At 42.4% G+C, this 24,285-nt stretch overlaps 1 protein-coding gene across 5 annotated transcripts in view; it reads left to right on the top strand.

Moving 5' to 3' along the window:
- The window catches only part of DLG3 (discs large MAGUK scaffold protein 3), a 63,841-nt gene that overhangs the window by 19,738 nt on the left and 19,818 nt on the right, over positions 1-24,285 (top strand). For all 5 annotated transcript variants that reach the window (XM_012475044.2, XM_012475043.2, XM_012475042.2 and 2 more), the window contains one exon: positions 13,474-13,588. In XM_012475044.2, coding sequence (XP_012330467.1) covers positions 13,474-13,588 — 115 coding nt within the window. The remainder of the gene's footprint in view (positions 1-13,473; positions 13,589-24,285) is intronic.

Below are 24,285 nucleotides of genomic sequence, written 5' to 3'. Positions count from 1 at the left end.
CTTGTCTGGAACTGGTTGAATGAATAGTCCCAGAGGAAAATGATTAATGAAGCCAGGAGCAGCATGGAGAGAAGTTTCTAGTGCATGTGTGTCCTGACTTTGTCCTTGAGCCTGTCCTGTTCAGTCTGCTTTCCCATTCTCTTCAAATTATATTTTTCTCCTGGATTTAAAAGTATATTACATTTAGATTTGTAGAAAATTAGAAAATACAGAAAAATACAAAGTAAATTCAAATCATCTGTAAATCTATATCCAGAGATAACCACTGTTGTATGTGTATATTTCTGTGTGTGTATTTCCCTCTAAACTTTTATATATTTATATTATATATCATACAATATGTTTGTATCTATCTGTTTCAAGAATGAGATTATTGACTTTAAGCAGTTTTATGTTCTTCCCATTAACTTAACACGTGTCATGAAAATTTTCCTAGATCACTATATATTTTTTGAAAAAATGGTTTTTAATAGTTAAATAATATTTCATCATATGTGTGCCATAATTTGTATAATCATTCCCCTGTTAGTGAACATTTAGATTATTTCCAATGTTTTGATATTACAGAAAACATTCTGATTGATATCCTTGTATATGTTTTTTGTGAATCTCTGATTATGCTCTGAATATATTTTTTTAGATGGAATTATTGAATCAAAGGGTATGAACATGCTTAAGGCTTTTGATATATTTTGCCAAATTAGCTTCCATTTCTACTGACAGTATATGAATGTCTATTTCAAGATCCTTGCTGACATGGAGTAATATTTTTTAAAACAATTTCTGCAAATTAGATAGGTTAAAATGTTATTCTTTAATTTGTATTTTAATTTGTATTTCTATTGTTAATAATAGAGTTGAACATTTGTGTGCAATTAATTGTTTCTTGGTCATTTTTGTCTGTGTGTGGATTGCCTGTTCATACCCATTTCCCTGTTGGGCTGTGTTCATCAGTTCTTATTGATATAGAAAAGCTTTAATATAGTTAGAATATTAATTCTTTGTCATATATATTGCAAAGACTTTTCCCAAGTTTGTCGTTTGCTTTCTTTTTTCTTTCTTTCTTTTTTTTTTTTTTGATGGAGTCTTGCTCTGTTGCCCAGGCTGGAGTGCAGTGGTACGATCTCAGCTCACTGCAGCCTTCGCCTCCCAGGTTCAAGCAATTCTCCTGCCTCAACCTCCCGAGTAGCTGGGACTACAGGCACCCGCCACCACACCCAACTAATTTTTTTATTTTTCAGTAGAGACAGGGTTTCACCATGTTGGTCAGGCTGGTCTCAAACTCCTGGCCTCAAGTAATCTGCCCACTTTAGCCTCCCAAAGTACTGGGATTACAGGTGTGAGCCACCGTGCCCAGCCTTTTAAAAAAAATTTATCTTGATGTACAGATGTTTTATATGTTTTATGTGGTCAAATATATTAGTGTTTTGTGTATTTTGCCTGTGCCCAGAGGTTTAGAAGGGCCTTCCCTACCCAAGGGAAAGAAATATCTTCTGAGTTTTATTCTAGTTATTTAATAGTTTTCTTTTTGTATTTATTTGTAATTTTTTTTAGAGACAGGGTCTGGCTTTGTCACCCAGGCTGGAGTGCAGTGGCATAATCATAGATCACTGCAACCTTAAACTCCTAGGCTCATGTGATCCTCCTGCCTCAGCTTCCCAAGTAGCTGGGACTACAGGCACATGCTACCACGCATGGCTAATTTTTGTAGTTTTTTGTAGAGATGGGGATGGGGTCTCACTGTGTTGCCCAGGCTGGTCTCAAACTCCTGGCCTCAAGTGATCTTCTTGCCTTGGCCTCTCAAAGCACTGAGATTGCAGGCATGAACCACTGTCCAGCCTGTGTTTGCATTTAAAACCTTAACTTGCCTGGAGTTGATTTATGATGTAAAGTAGCGTATGAACTTAATTTCTTCCAAATGTTAAAGTACCATTTGTTAGATAATCCATCATTTCCCTTCATTTTTGAAGTACCACCTTTATTATAAATAAAATTTTTTTATACACACACACACAATTTGGATTTTAATATTTTACTCTGGGATTATCAGTTACTGAAAAATGACCATAGGTGTTTTGACTACTTAGATGAAAGGAGTATTTCTCTAGGTCCCATTTTCTGAGTTTTTTCCACAGAAACTTGACCTAAAGGAGATTCAGTTGAGTTTGTGATCCTGTGGGTGTGACAACTGTGAAGAACATTTGAATCAAGACTCTCCATTGACCTGGTAAAACATAGAAATTGGTTACATTAACTCATAAAATGTGTGTGTTTCAGTTACTGTGTTGTACCATCTTTGTTAAGTGGAAAAGATTCTTAACAAGTATACCCACCACCTGGAGAACAGGGAAAAGGTACAAATCTGTCTTCATTCTCATGTGTTTTGGATGAGTTATTTTGTCTTGGTGGTCTTTACATATACTTTGGCTTATGGGTTGCAGGAGCCAAAGACTCTGTTAATCTGTCATTTGAATATACTATATGAAATTCCTTTAAGATATAGAGAAGGCCTCTTTTACCCTGATCTGCTGGGTGATCCAGAATAGGCGAGAAGGACTAATGGCAAGGTCCTGTGAATACTTCTTAGTTTGATGTGAGAGCAAGGAATTTTTCATTCCAATCATTTTAGACTAGGTGGCTTTTTTTTTTTTTTTGGGATGGAGTCTCACTCACTCTGTTGCCCAGTCTGGAGTGCAGCAGCATGATCTTGGCTTACTGCAACCTCCGCCTGTTGGGTTCAAGCGATTCTTGTGCCTTAGCCTTCTGAGTAGCTGGGATTACAGGTGCCTGCCACCATGCCCAGCTAATTTTTGCATTTTTTAGTAGAGATGGCGTTTTATCATGTTGGCCAGGCTGGTCTCGAACTCCTGACCTCAGGTGATCTGCCTGCTTCAGCCTCCCAAAATGCTGGGATTACTGCCATGAGCCACTGCACCCGCCTAGTATCGCACTTTCACTCAGTAGCTCTTCTTGCATCCTCACTAAGCTCTTTCGGGGATAAAAACATCCTGTCAGTAGGGATGAACTGGAAATTTGTATGGCATGCTGATCTGGCATGTTTTGTTTTCTGTTTTCGTCTCAGTATCCTTCAGGATGCTATCCGGAACCCTGGCTGTGTGTGTGTATGGCTGAGGAAGCATACACAGTGACAGTGCAGGGACCAGAACAATGACATCCAGGTTTCCGAGTTAGTCATAGTTCCAAACCATTATTCTAAAAGTAGAGCTGAAATTATTTTTCCTCAAGCAGTATTTGCCCATTGAAGCCTATTTGCCATTTTTCTGCTGTCTCACATAGCCTTGAGAAATTTTTTTGGTAATTTATGTTTACTGATTTTGTATTTTTACCCAAAGAATTTAGGATTATTTGCAGATTTGAAGATTTCCTTCTTCTAAATTATATTTAAAAATTAAATTAGACTAGTTCTAAGTTTAAGTCCTTATGGACTTCATTGATTTGATCATAAAATCATAATTATGTCATAATTAGAAGAGACCTTAGAACTTATCTAGTTTTAGAGGTGTTAGACAACACCTTTAAACAATGGACCAATCATTACAAACTAACCCAAGTAATAGGCTTCATTATTATTATTTTCAGACAGGGTCTTACTCTGTCACCCAGGCTGGAGTGCAGTGGTGTGATCATATCTCCCTGCAGCCTTGAACTCCTGAGCTGAAGTGATTCTCCTGCCTCAGTCTCCTGAGTAGCTGGGACTACAGGCATACACCACCACACCTGGCTAATTCTCTTATATTTTTGTAAAGATCGGGGTCTCAATATGTTGTGCAGGTTGGCCGCAAAATCCTGGCCTCAAGCAATCCTCATGATTACAGGTGTGAGCCACTGCATCCAGCCCCATAACTATTTTATAAAGACAAGTTTGTGATTCCTAGAAGCGGTTTGATATTTGCAATTTATATATTTACTCCATATTAACAAGTATCTTCTTGATGGGCTGGCTTTTTACTTTCACCTCCATCTATTTCTTTTTTTTCTTTTTTTTTTTAAGATGGCATCTTCCCTCTGTCACCCAGGCTGGAGTGCAGTGGTACAATCTCAGCTCACTGCAACATTCGCCTCCCAGGTTCAAGTGATTTCCTGCCTCAACCTCCTGAGTAGCTGGGATTACAGGTGCCTGCCGCCACACCTGGCTAATTTTTTGTGTTTTTAGTAGAGATGGGTTTCACCATGTTGGCCAGGCTGGTCTCGAACTGCTGACCTCGAGCAGTGCACCCGCCTCAGCCTCCTGAAGTGCTGGGATTATTGGCCCATCCATTTCTTTTAAAAATATGAACCATAGTGTTAGGACAGAGACATAATTCTGACACATCCTGAATTGTACTCCAAAGGCAACAATAGGAACCTATACCACAATTCATACACATCAAGTTCTGTGACTCTCTTCTGAGGCTGTAACTTCACTTCCACCAGAGTTCTGTTATTTTTCACAATTGGTGACTTATTTCTTTGAGCTTCAGGGCAGCTCAGCAATGGCAAATGAGGGCTATATGAGTTTGAGATTTGAATGCCTGCACTTCCATAAGATGGAAAGGATATTTTGGGCAGCAGTTGATTTATTTTGAAGTTATAGGCAACCAAAACATGAGCCATTATTCAGCCATGTCTTCCCTAGTCAATATTTGTGTGGGGACTCAAGGTCAAGAAGATACAGTTCTCTATTTTGCTTTAGCTTTATTTACATCTTCTGTTTCTTTCTACCTATCACAATCTGTGTGTTTGAAGTCGGTCATCCAGTTGCTCCCCCAGTGTCATCGTCATTTCTAATTTTTTTTTTTTTTTAGATGGAGTCTCGCTCTGTTGCCCAGGCTGGAGTGCAGTGGTGCTATCTCAGCTCACTGCAACCTCCGCCTCCTGCGTTCAAGTGATTCTTGTGCCTCAGCCTCCTGAGTAGCTGGCATTACAAGTGCACGCCACCACGCCCGGCTAATTTTTGTATTTTAGTAGAGATGGGGTTTCACCATGTTGGCCAGGCTGGTCTCGAACTCCTCACCTCCAGTGATCTGCCCACCTCAGCCGCCCAAATTGCTGGGATTATAGGAGTGAGCCACTGCACCTAGAATTTCAAAATTTGATAGGCAGGACTTTTATTTTGTAGCATTTCCCTTTTATATCTTCATTTGAGTCGTTGGTAGTCTATACTACATATAGAATAAATATCCTGTGTTACTACCACTTGTTTCCTGTCTCTACAATATTTTTCTGCCTATAATCAAATAGAACCAAATAAACTTAATGCAGGTTGAGAAACTCAGCACCTCTCAGCTTTTCCAAATTAATAAAAAATGTCATTTTTAATTTTTGACAATTTTTTTGTCATTAGGGAGGTAGATGGATTTGGAAGCAGAGGCTTAGAGGAGAGATGGACTTGGAAGTTTGGGTGTGTGTCCAGTTTTTGATAGTGAACCTTGTAGTTTCAGTCCCCTTTGGTGCTTTATTGGGCTGTTAACTATATCTGGAAACCTCCGACATGTCAGTGTTTTGCAGAAGTGGTTCGTGGTTTTGTCGGTCAGTTTTTAACATGTTTGAGTGGGTGGAAGGAAAAAATTTGTATTCTTTTTTTCTTACATTTGTTCCTGAGGAGCCAAAATTTGAGAATTACAGAGTCCAGGTTAGTCCTGTCAGACCTCTATATCAAGCTAGCAGATTCAATAAATGTTGACTTAACAGGGTTGCAGATTGCCACATTAAACCTTGAGAAGGAAGCAAAAACCATATCAAGGAGCTTATATTTTAGTAAATTACATCACTACTAATTCCGAGCACTAGATTTTAAAAGGGAGAGGCAGTGGAGGGTCTGGAAACTATGTTGGTTGAAGAACGGTTAAGGAAATAACAACATCTAGCCAGAAGAAGACATAACTTTTTGAGGACATGATGGTCATTCTTCATTATGGATGATATTATCCCACCTTTTCCATGTCTCCCAGGAAAAAACTCAGATTCTTTGCCTTTGATCCTTTCTCTCTACATCCAATCAGATGTCAGATTTTATCCCTTCAGGCTCCAATATATTTCTTTTTTGTCTTTCTCCACTTTTGAAGGATCCAACATATTTCTTGATTTCTGTCTCTTCTTTCTGTTTTCATTGCCCTTATACTATGTCAGGCTTTTATAATTATTGTCTGTAGTAGTAGAGTAGCTTCCTGGTCTCTGTTATCTCTCTCTCTGTCCTCCATTCTGTATTACACTTGCAGAATAATTTTCCCTCAAACCTAGTTCTAGTTGTATTACTTGTCTGTTTTTCTTACTAGGCAGAGGGAACACTTACACACAGTTCCCTTTGCCTAGTAAGAGAAGTCCTATCTCAAGCAGTTATAATCTGGCTTGCAACCTACCATTACTTCCCTTTCCCCTGTTTTCACTCTGCCTTCTACTCCCATCTTATTCAGTAGTGTTGTTCCAGGCTTTTCCAACTCTTTGACCTTCTTTAAACTATTCCTTCACACTTGTTTTGAAGGAAGGAACCCATCATGTTTTATGCTGTTTTAGACACAAAAATTAGGACCAGCTGGCAGAAGGGATGGCACTAAACCAAAGACTTTTCTCGGCCAGGCACGGTGGCTCAGGCCTGTAATCCCAACACTTTGGGAGGCCGAGGTTGGTGGATCACTTGAGGCCAGGAGTTTGAAACCAGCCTGGCCAACGTGGTGAAACCCCCTTTCTACTAAAAATACAAAAAAATTAGCTGGATGTGGTGGTGGGTGCTTGTAGTCCCAGCTACTCGGGAGGCTGAGGCACAATAATTCCTTGAACCTGGAAGGTGGAGGTTGCAGTGAGCCGAGATCACACCAGTGTACTCTGGCCTGAGTGACAGAGCCCGACTCCTGTCTCAAAAAAAAAAAAAAAAAAAGAATTAGAGAGCTTCCCAGTATGGGACATGTTTGAGCAGAGGCTGAAGGGCTAGCTGGTTTGGATGCTGTAAAAGCAGGGGCTACTTATACTAGGGGCTGTGGAGGATACACAAAAATAGAAAGCATGATTCTCGTCTGTCAAGGAACTTAGATGTAGATATAAGACACCGCACTTATTCTCTCCACAATAGCCAAGTGACACACATACCTGATCATGTTGTTTCTTTCCTTAATATCATTCAATGGCTTCTTCTCAGTAGGAAAGAATTTATCTTAGGATAAAAGCAAATAACCTGTATGGGTGCAGTAGCTCACGCCTGTAATCCCAGCACTTTGGGAGGCCGAGGCGGGCAGATCACCTGAGGTCAAGAGTTTGAGACCAGTCTGGCCAACATGGTGAAACCCTGTCTCTACTACAAGTATAAAAATTGGCTGGGCATGGTGACAGGCACCTGTAATCCCAGCTACTTGGGAGGCTGAAGCAGGAGAAGCGCTTGAACTCAGGAGGTGGAGGTTGCAGTGAGCAGAGATCATGCCATTGCACTCCAGCCTGGGTGACAAGAGTGAAACTCCATCTCAAAAAAAAAAAAGCAACCTTACCATAGTCTGATCTGACCCCTGCCTACCTCTTAGTCTGATATCCTGCCAGTATCCCCTTACATTCCTGTGTTCCATACATTTTGTACCCTTACATAATGTTCCTTCTGCCTGGCATGCTTTCTTCACCACCTTTCCCTGGACTCAGCTTAAATGTCACCTCCTCAGGGAAACCTTTGTTGAACCCTACCCCACTCCCATAGGCAGGTTAAGTCACCTATTAGTCTCTCTCTTAGCATTTTCTACATAGCAGTTTTCACAATTGTATATTGTTTGTTTTGTAACTGTAATTTCTAGGGACCATTTTAATTATCATTATATTCTCAGCAGCTAGCACAATGCCTGACACACAATAGACATTTAGTAAAATTTTTTTTATTTTTAGAGACAGCATCTTGCTCTCTCACCTAGGCTGGAGTCCAGAGGTGTGATCATAGCTCACTGCAGCCTCAAACTCCTGACCTCAAGTGATCCTCCTACCTCAGCCTCTCAAATAGCTAGGACTATAGGCATGCACCACCATGCCCAGCTAATTTTTACATTTTTTGTAGAAATGTTGTCTCATTATGTTGCGCAGGCTGGTCTTGAACTCCTGGTTTCAAGCAATACTTCTACCTTGGCCTCCCAAAGCATTGGGATTACAGGTGTGAGCCACTGTGGCCAAACTTAGAAAATATTTGAATAAATAAATGAATGAATAAAACTTATTGGGATGAAGTAGGAAAGATGGTGAAGGAGTAAAGGTTGTTCAGTGTCAGGCAGGGGAGAAATGATTCAGAAATGGAGAATAACAGGTAGCACTGAAAAAGTTGTATTCACGGGGTCCAGGCAGGCTAGCTCAAAAGAAGACCTGTGTAATTGAAATGTGGGATAGATAGGCTGGGTGCGATGGGAGGATGGTTGTAGCAGTCCCTGAAAGTTTAGTTGACATACTAAAAGTAAAATTTTTTAGTGGCCATTGAGTTATTATAGATACTTGGACGGGGGACTACAAATTAATGCTTTAGGAAAGCTTTTCAAATAAGAATCTAAACTGGATTTCAGTTTGTAAAGCCTTGGGGCAGAAGAAGACCAGTTAGGGAGATATAGCAGTGGCCCAGAGATAATAAAATAGTCAAGGGAAAATTAAGACACGAAATCAACAGTAAGGCAATGACAATGAAAGGTATAAAGAAATAGATTGAGGAAGCAATTATAGGAAGAAACATTAGCAAAATTTGAGGAAACACTGGTTGTATGCAGGGAAAAGGGGGTGTCATTTACAGTAATGGGGGTTTGGCATGAGGGAAAAAAAGGCTTGGTTTTCAAGTTGGAGGCGGATGTAATGTGGTCAAGTTAGGCGGATAATTCTAGAGGTAGATACAGTGTCATGTAGGTGGAACAGCATCTTAACTTATGGTTAAACAGGGCCAGGGAAAGAGGAAGAGAAAGACCTGTGGACTGAGGCCTAACCTAGAGAACCGGCAACTCCACTCACCAAGAGGACACCTTTTCCATTATGATGCAGAGAACATTTTAGCTCCTCTTTGTCCATTCCAGAATAAAGTCTTTACTTTTGCATAACCAAAAGGCTCATTAAAGTGTTTTTCTCCAAACAAAAGATCAGTTTGTCCTCAAAGGTAAATTCTGCCTCTACTTCAGAAACAGAAAAAGTGCCAGACGCTTTGGAATAGCAGTTTATCCTCAGTCAGAAAGGTTTCAGAATGTTGGGGTTCAATTTGGTAGTGCCAGTCAAAAATTTTAATTTGAATATACTTTGAGCTTGTAGTTTTACTTCTAGAATCTATGCAACAGAAATGCTCAAACAAATATACAATGCAGCCTGGGCACAGTGGCTCATCCCTGTAATCTTAGCACTTTGGGAGACTGAGGCGGGTAGATTCCTTGAGGTCAAGAGTTCCAGACCAGCCCGGTAACTTAGTGAAACCCCCATCTCTACAAAAAAAAAAAAAAAAACCCACAAATTTACAATGTGGCAGTGATTGTAATATTAAGAATTGTAAACAACTTAAATGTGTATCAGTTGGAATATGACTGAATAAATTATTGTCTGTCTGCAGTATTAAATCTTACGCAGCTATTAAAATGAGGTCTGTGTACTGACATGGATGGTTTTTTGTTTGTTTGTTTGAGACAGAGTCTTGCTCTATCACCCAGACTGGAGTGCAGTGGCACCATCTCAGCTCACTGCAACCTCCGCCTCCTGGGTTCAAGTGATTCTTCTGCCTCAGCCTCATGAGTAGCTGGGATTACAGGTGTGTGCTACCACGCCTGGCTGATTTTTGTATTTTTGTAGAGAATGGGTTTCACCATGTTGGCCACGCTGGTCTCAAACTTCTGACCTCGAGTGATCTGCCTGCCTCTGCCTCCCAAAGTGCTGGGATTACAGGTGTGAGCCACCATGCCTGGCCGACATAGATGGCTTTTCATGATGTATCAGACAATGAAAAAAGCATGTGTGTGAATTGTGAGTGCACATATATAAACCATATATGCATGGAAGTAAGTCTGGATGGACACATACTAAAAATACCAACAGTAGTATCTTCTGGGTAGTGGGTTGGAGAAGTGATACAGAATTTTTAAAAAGTGTAAACTCATCAGCTTTCTTTGCAGGCACATAGGACTGTGGCATTTTTAGGGCTTTCCTTTCCTGAAGGATTTGCAATTGTATTGCCAAATTTTATTTTTGAGAGCTTATCCACTCTCTGGCCCCACCTTCCTTTTGAGAGACACTGCAGGATCCAATTCTGTAGCTTAAGACCAGCAGCTCCAAACTTTATCAGAATCATGTTGATGCTTGTTAAAATGCAGATTCCTGGACCCCAGCTCAGTAGGTTCTGATTCTGTGTATCTGGGATGGGGTGCCAAATCCTGATCTTTTATAGGCCTCCCAGGTGGTCAGTGACTAGGGCGAAACCCTTCTTTGGTACTGACTTCTGATTGTGCCCCCTCCCATTTGTTTCCCTGTGATTAGCAGCTGCGAAAAGGGAAAGAGGGCGATGACTGTATGGATATCTTTGTGGGTCACAAACATTTGGGTTCATCTGAATGGGAAAAAATAAAGAGCACTTTAGTAGACTTGAGATTTTAGTATACTATTAACTGTTGCTTCTTTGAAGTGGGCCCTCTGGGTTAGAGGCTGGTCAGGTGGGCTTCCTAGGCAGTGACTTTGGCCTAGGAGATGCTCTCCAGCATTGGCTGCGAAGGCTCTGTTAGTGACAAATGGGAGGGAAGGAGGGAGCTTAGCGAGTCCTGAAGTCTTAGAATTGAGATGCTTTTCAAGGGAAGTTTTTTTCCTGGGAAAATGATACCTCTAATATTTAAGATGAGATAGTATCTAAGTCTATTATAAATAGTTTTTTGTTAGAATGATTTTTCTTTGTTGTATACAAAGTCTGTTAATCAGCTGCCCATTGTTCGTTGTTAACATCTCAAAAGGGTGTTTAAAAATAATAAACCCCAGTTGCTCCCAACAGTTAACCTTGGGAACAAAAGTAAATGTGAATGCTTCTTAACTTTCTAAGCCCTCAATGAAGCTGGCAGCCATCAGTTAAATAAACCATTAGGTTTATTAGTTTAAGAATAGAAGTGTCAACTTGGACATAGTTTTCTACATAGTTTTCTAATTTGCTTCTCATTTACCCAACAATTATTTATTCAAAGTCTGCTCCGACTAGTAGACTTTAGATAACTCTACAAATAGAAGCCAGAGACTGGTGGGCAGCTGGAACTCTAAAGGGATCATCCAAATAGAAAAAAAAAAGTGAATAAAACACAATTTAATAAACTTGAAATTTTAGTAGCACAGGCGAAAACAAAGAGTGGATGCCTTAAAGCAATAGCTTTGTTCTCTTTCTGTAGTCTATTTTAAGTGGACCCTCTGGCCCAGAATTATCAGCTTTGGATTAGGAGCTTTGAGGAAATGGTGGTTTGGTGGTTGTTTTTTAAAGGATTTTTAAAGAAATGTAGTTACTAAGCAACTGCCATGACCTGCTGCTAAGTTGGAGTTCAGCGGGCAGTCAATTCCAAAGAAGGGAATATATAAACAAGTTTCAAGAAGGGAAAAACATGATAGATTGGGTGTACTTTTTTGTTCTCAGTTTGATGCATAGTTCTCTCTTTTACTTATCTTCTCCTAATAAAGGGCTGCTTGGTCAGAAATCTTTGTCTCACATGGTTCTGCCCAATAGCCAGTGAGCTCAGAGGAGGGCCAGAAAGGAACAGATGAGAAACAATCCCCAGCCAGTGCACAGGGCCGAGCCCTGGGGTGGGGCCAGTACCCAGGGGGTCTCTAGAGGTGGACTGGCCTGCTGCTGTGCTCTAGGACAGTCCAGGGCTTCTGTGACAAATTGGACACTACCCCCTACCTTTAGATCGGGGCACCTCACTGATATTGATGGGTTGCCGTGTAACCCTCAGAACAGGAACATTGTCCAGCTGTTGTCTCTCTTACCCCCCACTGCAACATTTAATGGGTGAGTCAGTGACTTAACTGCTTCCTCCAGGATTTCAGGAACAGGAGTAGGTAATGAGGACAAATCACCATAACACCGATGTGTGATGAATGAAAGAGCACACTAATTTAACCAGTTGGTTAAATTGATACCACAGTGAACAAAAGAAGCTTTGTTGAGAGGAGGTTATTTCTCTGACTTAGGGCTCCATTTCTTCCCCTTTAGGCTTTAGCATTTCCCCTTACACCCAGTCGAAGGTCAGTTTGGTTGCTTTGCTGGGGGAAGGGGGGGTGTCAGGTGCTGAAACAGGTGTTTTGTTTTCTCCTGTAGAGTCATACGGACTAGGTGGGGATGCTTCTTGCCAGCCCTCTATGGTGCACGAAATTGCTTTTGTGGAATTTTTTCCCCTGGAAGTGTGTTTTTTAAAGCAGTTTCCCAACCTTCAACCCCTAGTATAAATTTTGACTTCCTTTAAAGCCAGCTTGTCATAGTGAAGTGTGCCTGTTTTGTAGCATTTCCACAGCCTGTGGCCTTAGATATACCCCATTTTATGCGGCAATTATAGGCCTGAAAGATGTGTAATTGTGTGTGGTAAGTGTGAATATTGTATTTTAAATGTCCTAGGAGAATGTCACAGCAAAGCAGCCATAGGAAAAGCCTTTTATAATAATTGTACAGCTAGAGTTAATTTTCTTATATCAGGTTTTCTTAAACTGGGGATAAACCTGTATTACATTTCCAGAGTGATAAGGCTGTTTCAGGCTGTTGTGATGGTCTCAATGGGGTATAAGGTTAGGAATGTACTTATGACCTCACTGACTAGATGATTTTGGAGGTGAGAGGTGTTAGCTGACTTCTCGGTTTGGGAGAATTTATGTTTTAATGTATGTTACTGAGGCCAAAGAGGCTATTGGTTAAAAGGGAAATAACTCAGGAGAGCTTTAATTCTCCTCATATGGTAGTTACGGTTGTGAGGTTTGTTTGTTTTTACCTCTGTACTGGGTTCCAATATCACCCTCCTTCACCCCGGCCAAAAAAGTCATCCTGAAAAAATTGTCTTCTTGCCTAACAATGATATAATGGCCTCAGGTCCTTTCCAGCCCCTCTGCTCTGCGTCTCAGGACCATCTGTTCTCTGCAATCCGCTTTTTGGGAAAGTCTCCTTTTCCATCTGCTCTCCTTGGGCCTTAGTGTCGGCTCTAAAGATTTATAAAGGGTTGCACTGGAACCTCTTTCCAGTTGTTATTTTTTTTAAAGGATCAGTGAGATTTTTGAGGCAGATAAGAGCTTTTTGCATTTGATATGCCCAAATGCTACTCCCTTTTCAGGTGCATTCTTTCCTTCTGTTAGTTTGGGGATGCAGGGAAGTTTGTCTTTCTGTGCTTAGGAGGAGGGACTTTGCTTATCAAAGCAAAGACTGAGTGGGCTGGCTCTGGCTGCTTTTAAGCCAAGGGGCCTTCTGGCTTTTTTGGCTGCTGGCATGCAAACTCAGGGGAGCTCCTTGAGTTCATTCTTTTCCTGTCTTTTCCCTTGTTTCTGTGACAGAATACAGTCGCTTTGAATCGAAGATACATGACTTGCGAGAACAAATGATGAACAGCAGCATGAGCTCTGGGTCTGGATCCCTCCGAACAAGTGAGAAGAGGTCCTTGTATGTCAGGTAAGTTGCTCTTCAGAGCACTAGGCCTTGTGCTAGATGAGGAGAGCTCCATGCCAACCCAGCCCTTCTTATTTAACTAGTGGGCTAGGGAGTATGTACTCCCAGTACTAAAATAACACTCTTCACTGTATGCTCAGGTTGTGTATTTTATGGTCAGTATCTCCTCCCTTTTGTGAGCTGGCTTATTCCTTTTTGCTCATGAATGACTCAGTATGGGAAAATTTCAGTTTGCTCTAATTGTAAAAGACTGTTGGGTGATTGTTGCTAGTCAGCATTCAAATATCAGTCAAATGTTCAAACTACTTTGCTTGCAATCTGTACTTTGAGAGGAAACTTGCCACCCCCCATCCCCTTCCATGTATGCATAATAGACACCAGGATTTCTATCTCAGCATAGCAACTATCGCAGTGTTCTGGTACAAGGGTCTCTTTTAAAAGACCAAAGAACTGACAGGTTGCTGCATTCTGGATGTTTTATTGTGATTCCATTCCCCCCTCACCACCTGCTGCACTGGTCTGCTGTATCTATGAATCATGGGATGAATAGTGTATGTGACCTAGGAAGAAGGAGGGGTGGAGGGAACAGATAGTAGTAGCACAGAGTGTATTGCTGCTGAAAGCTATTCCGAGATATTTTCGAGGTTGAGCTTCTCTGACCCTTGAGGCATAGTATAATACTTTGTCAGGTCAAAGTACAAACCTCCTGGGGAGTTGGAGTGCCAAGAGAATACTGTGGACTCCTCACAGAATTAGGGATAGCTTCCTTCTTCCTGCTTTGGCATCTTGGCAAAACTCCAAAATCTGGTGCCAAGTACATTGTATCTCTCCAAGGTTAAAGCTCTTAGAGAAAGGTGGTGGGGATTGCTTTCCATTGTGTTTAATGCTTAGGTGTGGGGCCGTAGCAAACTCTTGGGCTGAACTTTTTTCTAGTGGCTTCTGATACCTGGCCAGGAAGTTGTACTTGCTAGTTGCTTGGCAATGTGACAACTGCTCTGTCCTTGGGGTGTGAGTTGACAATAGCGAAGGGATGTCAATGCTAACTGAAGTTTTTTTCTCATGGTGTTTGCTTTTCTTTTTCCCCAGTTGGTGGTCCCTGACTCTACTGCAGGGAGTGGAGCTGAGGGAGCCCATCTCTGAGCCTGAAGCCCACTAGAAACCTCCACGATCTTGTCTAGTGTCAATCCTCAACTCCACTCCTTGTGTGTTGAAAGCATTTGCTATGCTTACCTCCTGCTGTGAAGGGAGAATGGTAGGAAGGCAGGACTGGTCATTTTTCCAATCCCCCAAAAAGAAAGTTTTGTTTTCTGTCACTAAAGCCCTTGCTCCCAGTCTGCAGCTTGGATACTGGGGTGCTGATGGGGAAAATCAAAAATGCACTGTCGACCCCCCAAAATGGGTAATGCTTGTATGACTTGGTCAGGATTGTTCCGTTCCATGCTTCCAGCCTCCGCAGATGTGGCACTCCAGTGTGCGTGGGAAGCTGCTCTTTAGGCAAGACAGTTTCTTTGGAGAGCTTTATTTTTAGATTTCCCCTCTCTGCCTATCCTGTGCTACAGTTCTCTCTGCCTGGGCAGGGGGAGTGGGACATTGGCTCCAGATCTGGAACACCCTTCTCTGGCCCAGGCAAGGGATACATTCAGCTTACCTCTGGGGAGGAGGGTGGAGACCATGACTGCTTCTAGTGAATCAGTTTATATAATCTGCCCGTAACCTTCTCTAGATAAATATCTGTATCCTCTGAGGAAAGTAGATGTGGTTAGGAAAATAGTAACGATTTGTGATCACTAGATTTAATCAGGAGACTTAATGTCTTATGGCTAAAGCATTGAGCTGAGGTCCTTTGCTAAGCTAACCCCTTTATCGGAACCTGGCTTGCTCTCTTCCCTTTTGTTCCTGTTTTTGGCCTTTCACTCTACACTTGGTTCCTTTTCTTCAGCACGTAAACATATTTAAGCTTCTTTAATTCTTTTTTTTTTTTTTTTTTTTGAGACAGAGTCTCGCCCTGTCACCCAGGCTATAGTGCAATGGCATGCTCTTGGCTCACTGCAACCTCCGCCTCCCGGGTTCAAGCGATTCTCCTGCCTCAGCCTCCCAAGTAGCTGGGATTACAGGCGCAACATCACACCCGGCTAATTTTTGTATTTTTAGTAGAGACAGGGTTTCACCATATTGGTCAGGCCGGTCTTGAACTCCTGACCTCATGATCTGCCCACCTCAGCCTCCTAAAGTGCTGGAATTACAGGCTTGAGCCACCACACCCGGCCAGCTTCTTTTATTCTTTTTTTTTTTTTTTTTTTTTTGAGACGGAGTTTCACTCTTGTTACCCAGGCTGGAGTGCAATGGCGCGATCTCGGCTCACCGCAACCTCCGCCTCCTGGGTTCAGGCAATTCTCCTGCCTCAGTCTCCTGAGTAGCTGGGATTACAGGCACGTGCCACCGTGCCCAGCTAATTTTTTGTATTTTTAGTAGAGACGGGGTTTCACCATGTTGACCAGGATGGTCTCGATCTCTTGACCTCGTGATCCACCCGCCTCGGCCTCCCAAAGTGCTGGAATTATAGGCTTGAGCCACCGCGCCCGGCCACTTCTTTTATTCTTAAACATAAAAAAAAAATCCCTTGATACCAATAGTCTCCAATTTTAGTATATGTGCTGCCAAAGCGAGCACACCAATAGTCTCATAAATTATTGTCTTATATCTCTTTGCTTACTGCATTTGCCAAATTATTTGCCAGAAAACACTAGCTCCTCAAGATACTAATCAGTATTGTGTGAAAAATCAGTGATTTAGTAAGTTGCGCAAATGCAGGCTTAAACAGAGGAAAACGGGGCTCTTTCCTGTGATTAATCTCCAGGAAGGACTGTACTAGGCAGTGTTTCCCCAAAAGACAGAGCATGGGAGCCTTATTTGAGAAACCTATCTCAACATCCAGGTTGGGAAATATTGGAGTACTTGCTGCTGCATCAAATCACCTGTCTTTCACTAGCCCGAAAGGAAGCATGCATCTGCTCTTCGGTGTGGTAGTGTGACTCTGAGCAGCTCTGGAAGGCTCCAGGGGAGTAGAAGCCTGACTCTCTGTCAGGGATCAGTGGGTGACCTCTTAGTCTTCAAATGTAGTGACTGGTTCACTGGTTCTCTGACATTGTTCTGACCTCTTCATCACATTTGTTTCCATGAATTACCTGCTTTCTTCTTTACAGGTTCTCTTCCTACCCTGCTTACCATTCCTTAATACCTTTCATTAGCTCTGCTCCCCTAAATGGCAATGTCATTTATTTTCACAGTTTCAAATCCTGTCGTATAAATGACATTCCTGATCTCTTTACTGAGCTACACACCTGCATATCAACTACTTGCTGGATGTGTCCATAAATAAAACTGCCCTCTCAGTTCCTCAAACAAGCGGCATGTACTTTCCTTATCTAAGTTAATTGCCTCGCCCTATCATGTGGAAAAGGGATTAGATTTGTTCTGTCACCCAAGGCAGATCTCTGCTCAACATAAGAAAGGAAGAGCTAATGATTAAAACTGTCAGAAAATGGAAAGGACTGCTTCCGGATATAGTAAATTCGATGTTTTGTCGCTCAAGGTGTTACAGAAGAGGCTGGGCAACCATTTGGCTGGGTGTTGCAGAGGGGGTTGAAACTGAAGCAATAATCTGGACATGATCTGCTCAAAAGCTTTCACTAGTTCCTCAGTGTCTTCAGGATAAAGGGAAACAAACATTAGGGAACACCTATTGTACATCAAGACCTTCCTTATTCTCTTTAAATGGCTTTTAATATCCCTTTAATAATGCTACAGAGTAGATATTATGATTCCCATTTTGCAGATGAGAACACTGTAACTCCAGTTAGACAGCTAAGAAGTGCCAAAACTGGAACTTGAACCTGGTTGCTCTGACTATAAAGTGTGGTTCTTTCAGTGTTTCCCTAACTTCCTGAAAGGAATCAGCTGGAATGCTAGTAAAAATACAGGTTCCCGCCGGGCGCGGTGGCTCATGCCTGTAATCCCAGCACTTTGGGAGGCCGAGGCGGGTGGATCATGAGGTCAAGAGATCGAGACCATCCTGGTCAACACGGTGAAACCCTGTCTCTACTAAAAATACAAAAAATTAGCTGGGCACGGTGGCGCGTGCCTGTAATCCCAGCTACTCAGGAGGCTGAGGCAGGAGAATTGCCTGAACCTAGGAGGCGGAGGTTGCGGTGAGCCGAGATCACACCATTGCACTCCAGCCTGGGTAACAAGAGCGAAACTCCGTCTCAAAAAAAAAAAAAAAAAAATGCAGATTCCTAGGTTGCTTTTCTAGTGTTTTGGATTCACCAGGTTTGGGAAAATATGTGTTTTTAACAAGCAGTCAAGGTTGAGTGTGGCAGCTCACATCAGTAATCCTAGAACTTTGGGAGGCCAAGATGGGAGGATTGCTTGAGCCCAGGAGTTTGAGACCAGCCTGCACAACATAGCAAGCCCCACTTTTAAAAAGTAAAAAGTTTTTAATTAGCCAGATATGGTGGCATATACCTGTAGTCCCAGCTACTCAGGGGGCTGAGTAGGATCAAGTGAGCAGGAGGATCACTTGAGCCCAGCAGGTTGTGACTTCAGTAAGCTATGATCATGACACTGTATTCCAGTCTGGGTGACAGAGCAAGACTCTGTCTCTATAAAAAAATTATAAAAAGTAAACATCACACTTACTTTACCTCCTCCTGTGTGGAAAGCAGTAAAGCACAAGGCTGAGAATTTGGGTACAATTGCAGGGTTAGATTCAAGGAAACAGCAGGTATGGTCCCTGCCCTCTGGCAGCTCACCATCTACCCAGAAAAGATTAAGCAGCAGGTGGTTAAACTGAGGGAACCCTTTTTCAGTTTGGGTTTCACCTCTGATTCTTTTGCTGTTGCTTCCCCTATGACATAATTATTTGCTTTCCTTCCCCTCCCCTGAGTATCTATCCCCCTTTGGTGTGCATGGGTTTGCAAAGCTCTTTTGAAGTAAGTAACACCCTCTTAGAGCTGCAACAGAGGCTCTAACAGGTGAAACCCTGGGGAGCTGCAGCTGTACTAACCACAGGGGACATGGGGTTTATAAAGTAGGGCACAGGAGGAAGAAGGAAAGAGAGCAGTATTTGGAAAATGAAACTTGATTTTAAAGTCATCAGTAACTTATTTGGAAGGCCCTTCCTCACACTTCACTATGCTAGAATCATCTCTTAAGTAGATGACCAGGATAAGCACAGCACCTCAGTCTGCCCAGCCTAGGGCTTTTGCTCTGCTGGAGAATTTGCCTTGTCCCCTGGAAAAGTCCATAGAAATAAACCTCTCTTGAACTTCTTGCTTGAGGTTGGGATGGGTAGGTGTTTAACTCAGGCCATTCTGATGTGAAGGCAGTACAAAGACACTGGGTTAGAGTTCCAGGGATGACCTTGTTCTATACTTGTATTTAATTTATCTATTGAATGAATAAAGGAAAGACCTTGTGCTCCAAAGGTTGCCAAGAGGCTCAAGAGTACACTTGTAGAAATAGCTTTTGAAAGTTTGTTCAGGCTAACCTGGCTGCATTCTTTGCAGCCACAGGGCAGCATTCAGGCAGTTTGGGAGTCCTGGCCTCCTGACTGGCCATCTGCCATCTCAGTCATCTTCCCACTCTAGGAAGGAAATCATGTTGGAGCATCTGTAGTCTTGATTCAAGAAACAATGTCAGACATATTGACTTGGTCATCAAAGAAGGCTAGAGAATGCTCATTCCTCTCAATAAGCAGACATTAATTGTGCAAATACTCTGCTTTGCCCAGGGTGGTGCTTGGTGGAGCCTGACTTGGTCTTGTTTACTGTAATAGAGTTTCAATAGTGGATTAAGATGCCAATGGGGAAATGCTGGAAGGCTTCACTATCTGATAGAATTTGGGGGTGATGATAATATGCATTTTAAAAAGCAACAACAATATATGTAAGTGTTCAGGGCTACCAGAGGGTGGGGCAGAGCTTCCTGCACCAGTGATTTTTAGAACTGCCTATTCCCAAACACTAGTCCTGGGCCTGCATTCATAATCCCTCAGCTCATCCTATCATCTGCAAGTGCTGTGCGCCCCAAACAGTCAATCATTGAGGGCTAAATGGTCCTTGAATGCCTCTTCAACGTCATAATTGCCATAAGGCTGACACTTGGAGACAGATAAAGGAGAAAGGTGCTCTTAACCTGCTCTCCATTCACCTTTCTTCAAGATACACCAGGGAGGCCTGGTTCACTCCTTTTGTGTTGACCCATAGTGTGCCTGTCTGAGTGCTTGGGTTTGTGCTGTTAGGTTGCTCTTCAGAGGCTGCTGGAAATTAACTCTCACTAAGGTCAAGGGCTGATGAGTGTCTGTTGCTTTATTACTTTCTGTGCATGGTTTATACAGACTGGGCAAGGAATTGACTGCCTAGTCATCAAATAATGTGTGCCCTTTATCCAGTACTTTCTGGCCACAGGAATAAAGTGATATATTAGACTCCAGTTACTATGGGAAGAAACACTCAGGGTTAGTAACTAGGGAGTAACTGGGAGGGCCTTCTGTGGACTCTCCATCCCCTATAGCCAGGTCTCACCCACCATTCACAAGCATTCAGAATCCCACATGGAGCGTAAGACATGGTCTCAGTTTTCAAAGGGCTTTACTTTGGCGGTATAATATGAAACATCAAAAAAAAAAAAAAAACCTTGCAAGAATTAAATAGCAATAAGTAGAAGATATAAAGAAAGGTTGCTGCCAAATGTGGTAGCAAATATGGTATGGATTTGGAAGAAGGAAATTTGGAGTGGGCAGGATCACAAAGCTGGGAGAGACTTGGGCTGGGCCTCAGAGGAGTAGCTGAGCGGGGTGAGGGGACTGACAGAGCATCTCAGGCTATAGACAGATGACCCGAGCCATAGGTAGAGAGGTGGGCACGATACTAGGTTATTTTAGCAGAAGCAACTCCTTGCCTTTGAGGCGATAGCGCTAAAATGCTCATGTGCTTTGCACAGAGAAACCTGCTTGACCAGTTTTCTTTGTAGTTACCATTTGCTTTGCGTTCTGGTTCACTAATACAGCACGGTGGCCGTGCCAGGTGCTTATAATTTCTCTCAATCTTTCCAACTCAAACCTCACCATTTAGGATCTCAACTGCAAAGACTTTTGCCTGATAATCTGTTTACTTTGAGCTGGTTGTATTCTTGCTTTCCCATCCAGCAGAGAGGACCCAGCTGAAAGGAAGGCTACACAAAGTCCTCTAGAGCACATGCATTATCCCTGTGGGGGGCGGGTGCATACATCCCTTTGAGGATATTTTTAAAGGTCACCTCTTAAACAACATTGTCTTTCAAGACCTTTGGAAACGCTTTCTCCTTAGGGAGACAGGCAGCAGCCTTGAAAGCTAGAGTGCTGAAGATTAGCTCAAGAACTCTGCAGATCCCCCAGAAGTTGCATCTGCTCTTCATGGTGGTATGATGGCTCTGGAAAGCTGCTTTGTAGCCTGCTGTCACTTTGTTTTTATGTGTCACATTTTCCCTGGGCGACACTATTTACCTTGCTCTTAAATAACGTAATATTTTTCTGGCCCGGTGTTGCTGTTTGAAAAGTTGCAGGAATATCCAGGGTCTGACTCTCCCTGGCTTCGTAGAGGTACATGGCCATAACTAAGGAGTAACATATTCAGGGGCAGATCATCTTTTTTGTATATAAAGCACTGTGACTTCAGGCTGGGGATGGTAATATTTCCATGAGTTTTGTTCTCTCATGGCACAGTGTTTCCCTCTGGTGTGACCAGTCCCTAACTTGGAGGTCTCAGTGAAATTATTTTTATCTAAGTGCAGAAGGAATAAGGAGTTTCTGAGACTTCCTTCTACTCTCCCATTTTCTTGTCAGATAAGCTGAAACATATGTGCGTGTGTGTACACACACACACCCACACACACACACACACACACAGTGAGACCAGGGTGGCAGTTGGTTAATTACAGCCTTTCTTTAGGTATTGAGAGACAAATATGTTTTGCTTTTTTTTTTTCCATGCTCACTCTATTTTTGAGTCAGGTTGAAATGGTTGGTTGCTATGTCATGTGAAGGATTTCTGTCCTGGGACAGTGGTTCAGCCTGATTTGAAAGGGGAATATCTGCCTTGACTTTCTCTAGTGCCTTCCCTAAGAATAAAAAGAGGAGGAAGAGGATATATCAGTGTTGTGGAGAAAGGTATTCCTTCTTCCTCTCATCAGGCCTACCATGAGGCATTTATTTGTAAGAAGGTGCCAGCCCCTGTCACTTCATTAGGATTCCAGGGTGTTCCTAAGACAGACTATCACTGCTAGATGGCCACAGTTTAGCTACTTCTTAAAGATCTTGGGAAAGTAGTCAATATTTAAAAAAAAAAATTAAGGTCTAATTTGCATACCTTTTTTTGATTACATGAAATATATCTCATGGGAGAAGTTGTTTGACTTTAGTATGCCTGTTCTCTTTTACTGGTTTAATTTCCACATGGAAGTTTAGCCTGATATTGGGATAAGAAAGCTGAAGTAATGAAGTTGGTCCCATAAGGCATACTAAATGAATGTCAGACTCCTTAGCTGGACAGTGCAGGCTGTCCACAGTCAGGCCCCAACCTGCCATTCTCTGAGGCCCATCCAGACTTGGATGCACAGCTGATCCCTGAAAATACCCTGGGCTTCTTGCCTCCAGACCTTTGCTTACACTGTTCCCTTTAGCTGGAAGGACCTCTCCTCAGCTCTACCTTTTGAAATCCTAAATCTTCATTGAGAACCAATTCAAAAAGCAGTATCTCCTTGCAGCTTCCCCAAACTAGATGTGATTTGTAGTCTCTGTGAATCCTTTTAGGCCTTGCTTTATCCTCCTTTTGGGCTTCCTGCTACAGCATCCTTAGTATACTGTACCCTCTGTCAGCTAGTAAGCTCCACAAGACCATAAACTTTTCTTTTGTATCTCCCATGTGTCTAACACATACTCCACATAAAGAAGACTAAGTATTTAAATAGTGGAAGAATGGTATGTTTTCTACACACATAGCAGAGTGGAGAATTAGCTTTTTTTTTTAAAGACGGAGTCTCACTCTGTTGCCAGGCTACAGTACAGTGGCGACCTCAGCTCACTGCAACCTCTGCCTCCTGGGTTCAAGCGATTCTCCTGTCTCAGCCTCCCGAGTAGCTGGGACTACAGGTTTGTGGCACCATGCCCAGCTAATTTTTCTATTTTTTAGTAAAGATTAGGTTTCACCATGTTGGCCAGGATGGTCTTGATCTCTTGACACCGTGATCCACCCACCTTGGCCTCCCAAAGTGCTGGGATTACAGGCGTGAGCCACCGTGCCTGGCCAAGAATTGGCTTTTTTAAAAAAACACACGTGACTGTGACTTAGGCTTTATGAAATGTTCTGAGATAAAAGAGCCCTGGTCTGAGAGTCACTCACTATGCAGTTCTAGATGAGGCCATGTGGATATCTGGGCCTGGCTTTCATTGACTTTGAGGCAACCTCTGCCTCCCAGATTGAAGTGATTCTCCTGCCTCAGCCTCCCAAGTAGCTGGGATTACAGGCGCATGCCACCACACCAGGCTAAATTTTGTATTTTTAGCAGAGACTGGGTTTTGCCATGTTGGCCAGGCTGGTCTCAAACTCCTGACCTCAAGTGATTTGCCTGCCTCGGTCTCCCAAAATGCTAGGATTACAGGCATGAGCCACTGCGCCCAGCCTCCTAATTCATTTTAACATCTTCCTTCCTTCCCTCACCAAACTAATTTGTATTTAATTCAAGTTCTGTTCTTTTCCTTACTATATTTGTTCTGATCTTTGAAACCCATAATGACATCTGGTGTTTCTCATTGTCCCTGAGAATGAGGTTGCTTCATGACGTTCTTCTTAGTAGGAGTGGCTGACAATGTCTTCCTTGCTTTAGGAAATGCAGGACTCAGGCAGTGAGAATACATTCAGTTTTGATTCTGTCACACAGACCCTGGAATGCACCTTTCAGACAGCACCTCCTTATCTGCTGGCCTCTGCCATTCTCCTTACTGCTTTGAGTGTGTAAATTGAGGGAAATAAAGGGCTTTTTGTTAGAGTTTAGGTATTTTCATTTTCAAATCGTCTGACACTGATTTTTAAGAACTCTGTTTCAAGAATTTTAAGCAGTAGATGGGTATTTCATTCTTCATGGCTTTACTACATCCTATCTCATTTGGGTTTGCATATGGTAAAATAATGTGTTTTACTTGCAGCTTCCAACTTAGCCAAAGGTCACAGTATTGCAGGTAGAAGTCAAAGTCTTAGAACTAGATTTTGGGCTGTATGTGCGAAGGTGTGAAAACACCTCTATTAACAGAGAATATGAAGAAGACTGCCTAGATTGCAGGTAGAAAAATACAAACTTCTCACTGAAATCACCCATTTGTGGTGGCCCCATATGAAGACAGGTTCCACTGGATGTGAAAAGTAGATAACTTTTTTTTTTTTTTTTTGAGATGGAGTCTCACTCTGTTGTCCAGACTGGAGTGCAGTGACGCAATCTCGGCTCACTGCAACCTCCGCCTCCCAGGCTCAAGTGATTCTCCTGCCTCAGCCTCCCAAGTAGCTGGGACTACAGGTGTGCGCCACCACACCCGGCTACTTTTTGTATTTTTAGTAGAGATGGGGTTTCACCATATTGGTTGGCTGGTCTTTGAACTCCTGACCTCAGGT

This window comes from Aotus nancymaae, unplaced genomic scaffold (assembly GCF_030222135.1).
Source record: "Aotus nancymaae isolate 86718 unplaced genomic scaffold, 86718_ANA_hifiasm-v0.15.2.pri h1tg000081l, whole genome shotgun sequence".
NCBI classification, from domain to species: Eukaryota; Metazoa; Chordata; class Mammalia; order Primates; family Aotidae; genus Aotus; species Aotus nancymaae.
The sequence above is the reverse complement of the archived record's forward strand: the minus strand, read 5'-3'. Positions and strand labels throughout refer to the sequence as shown.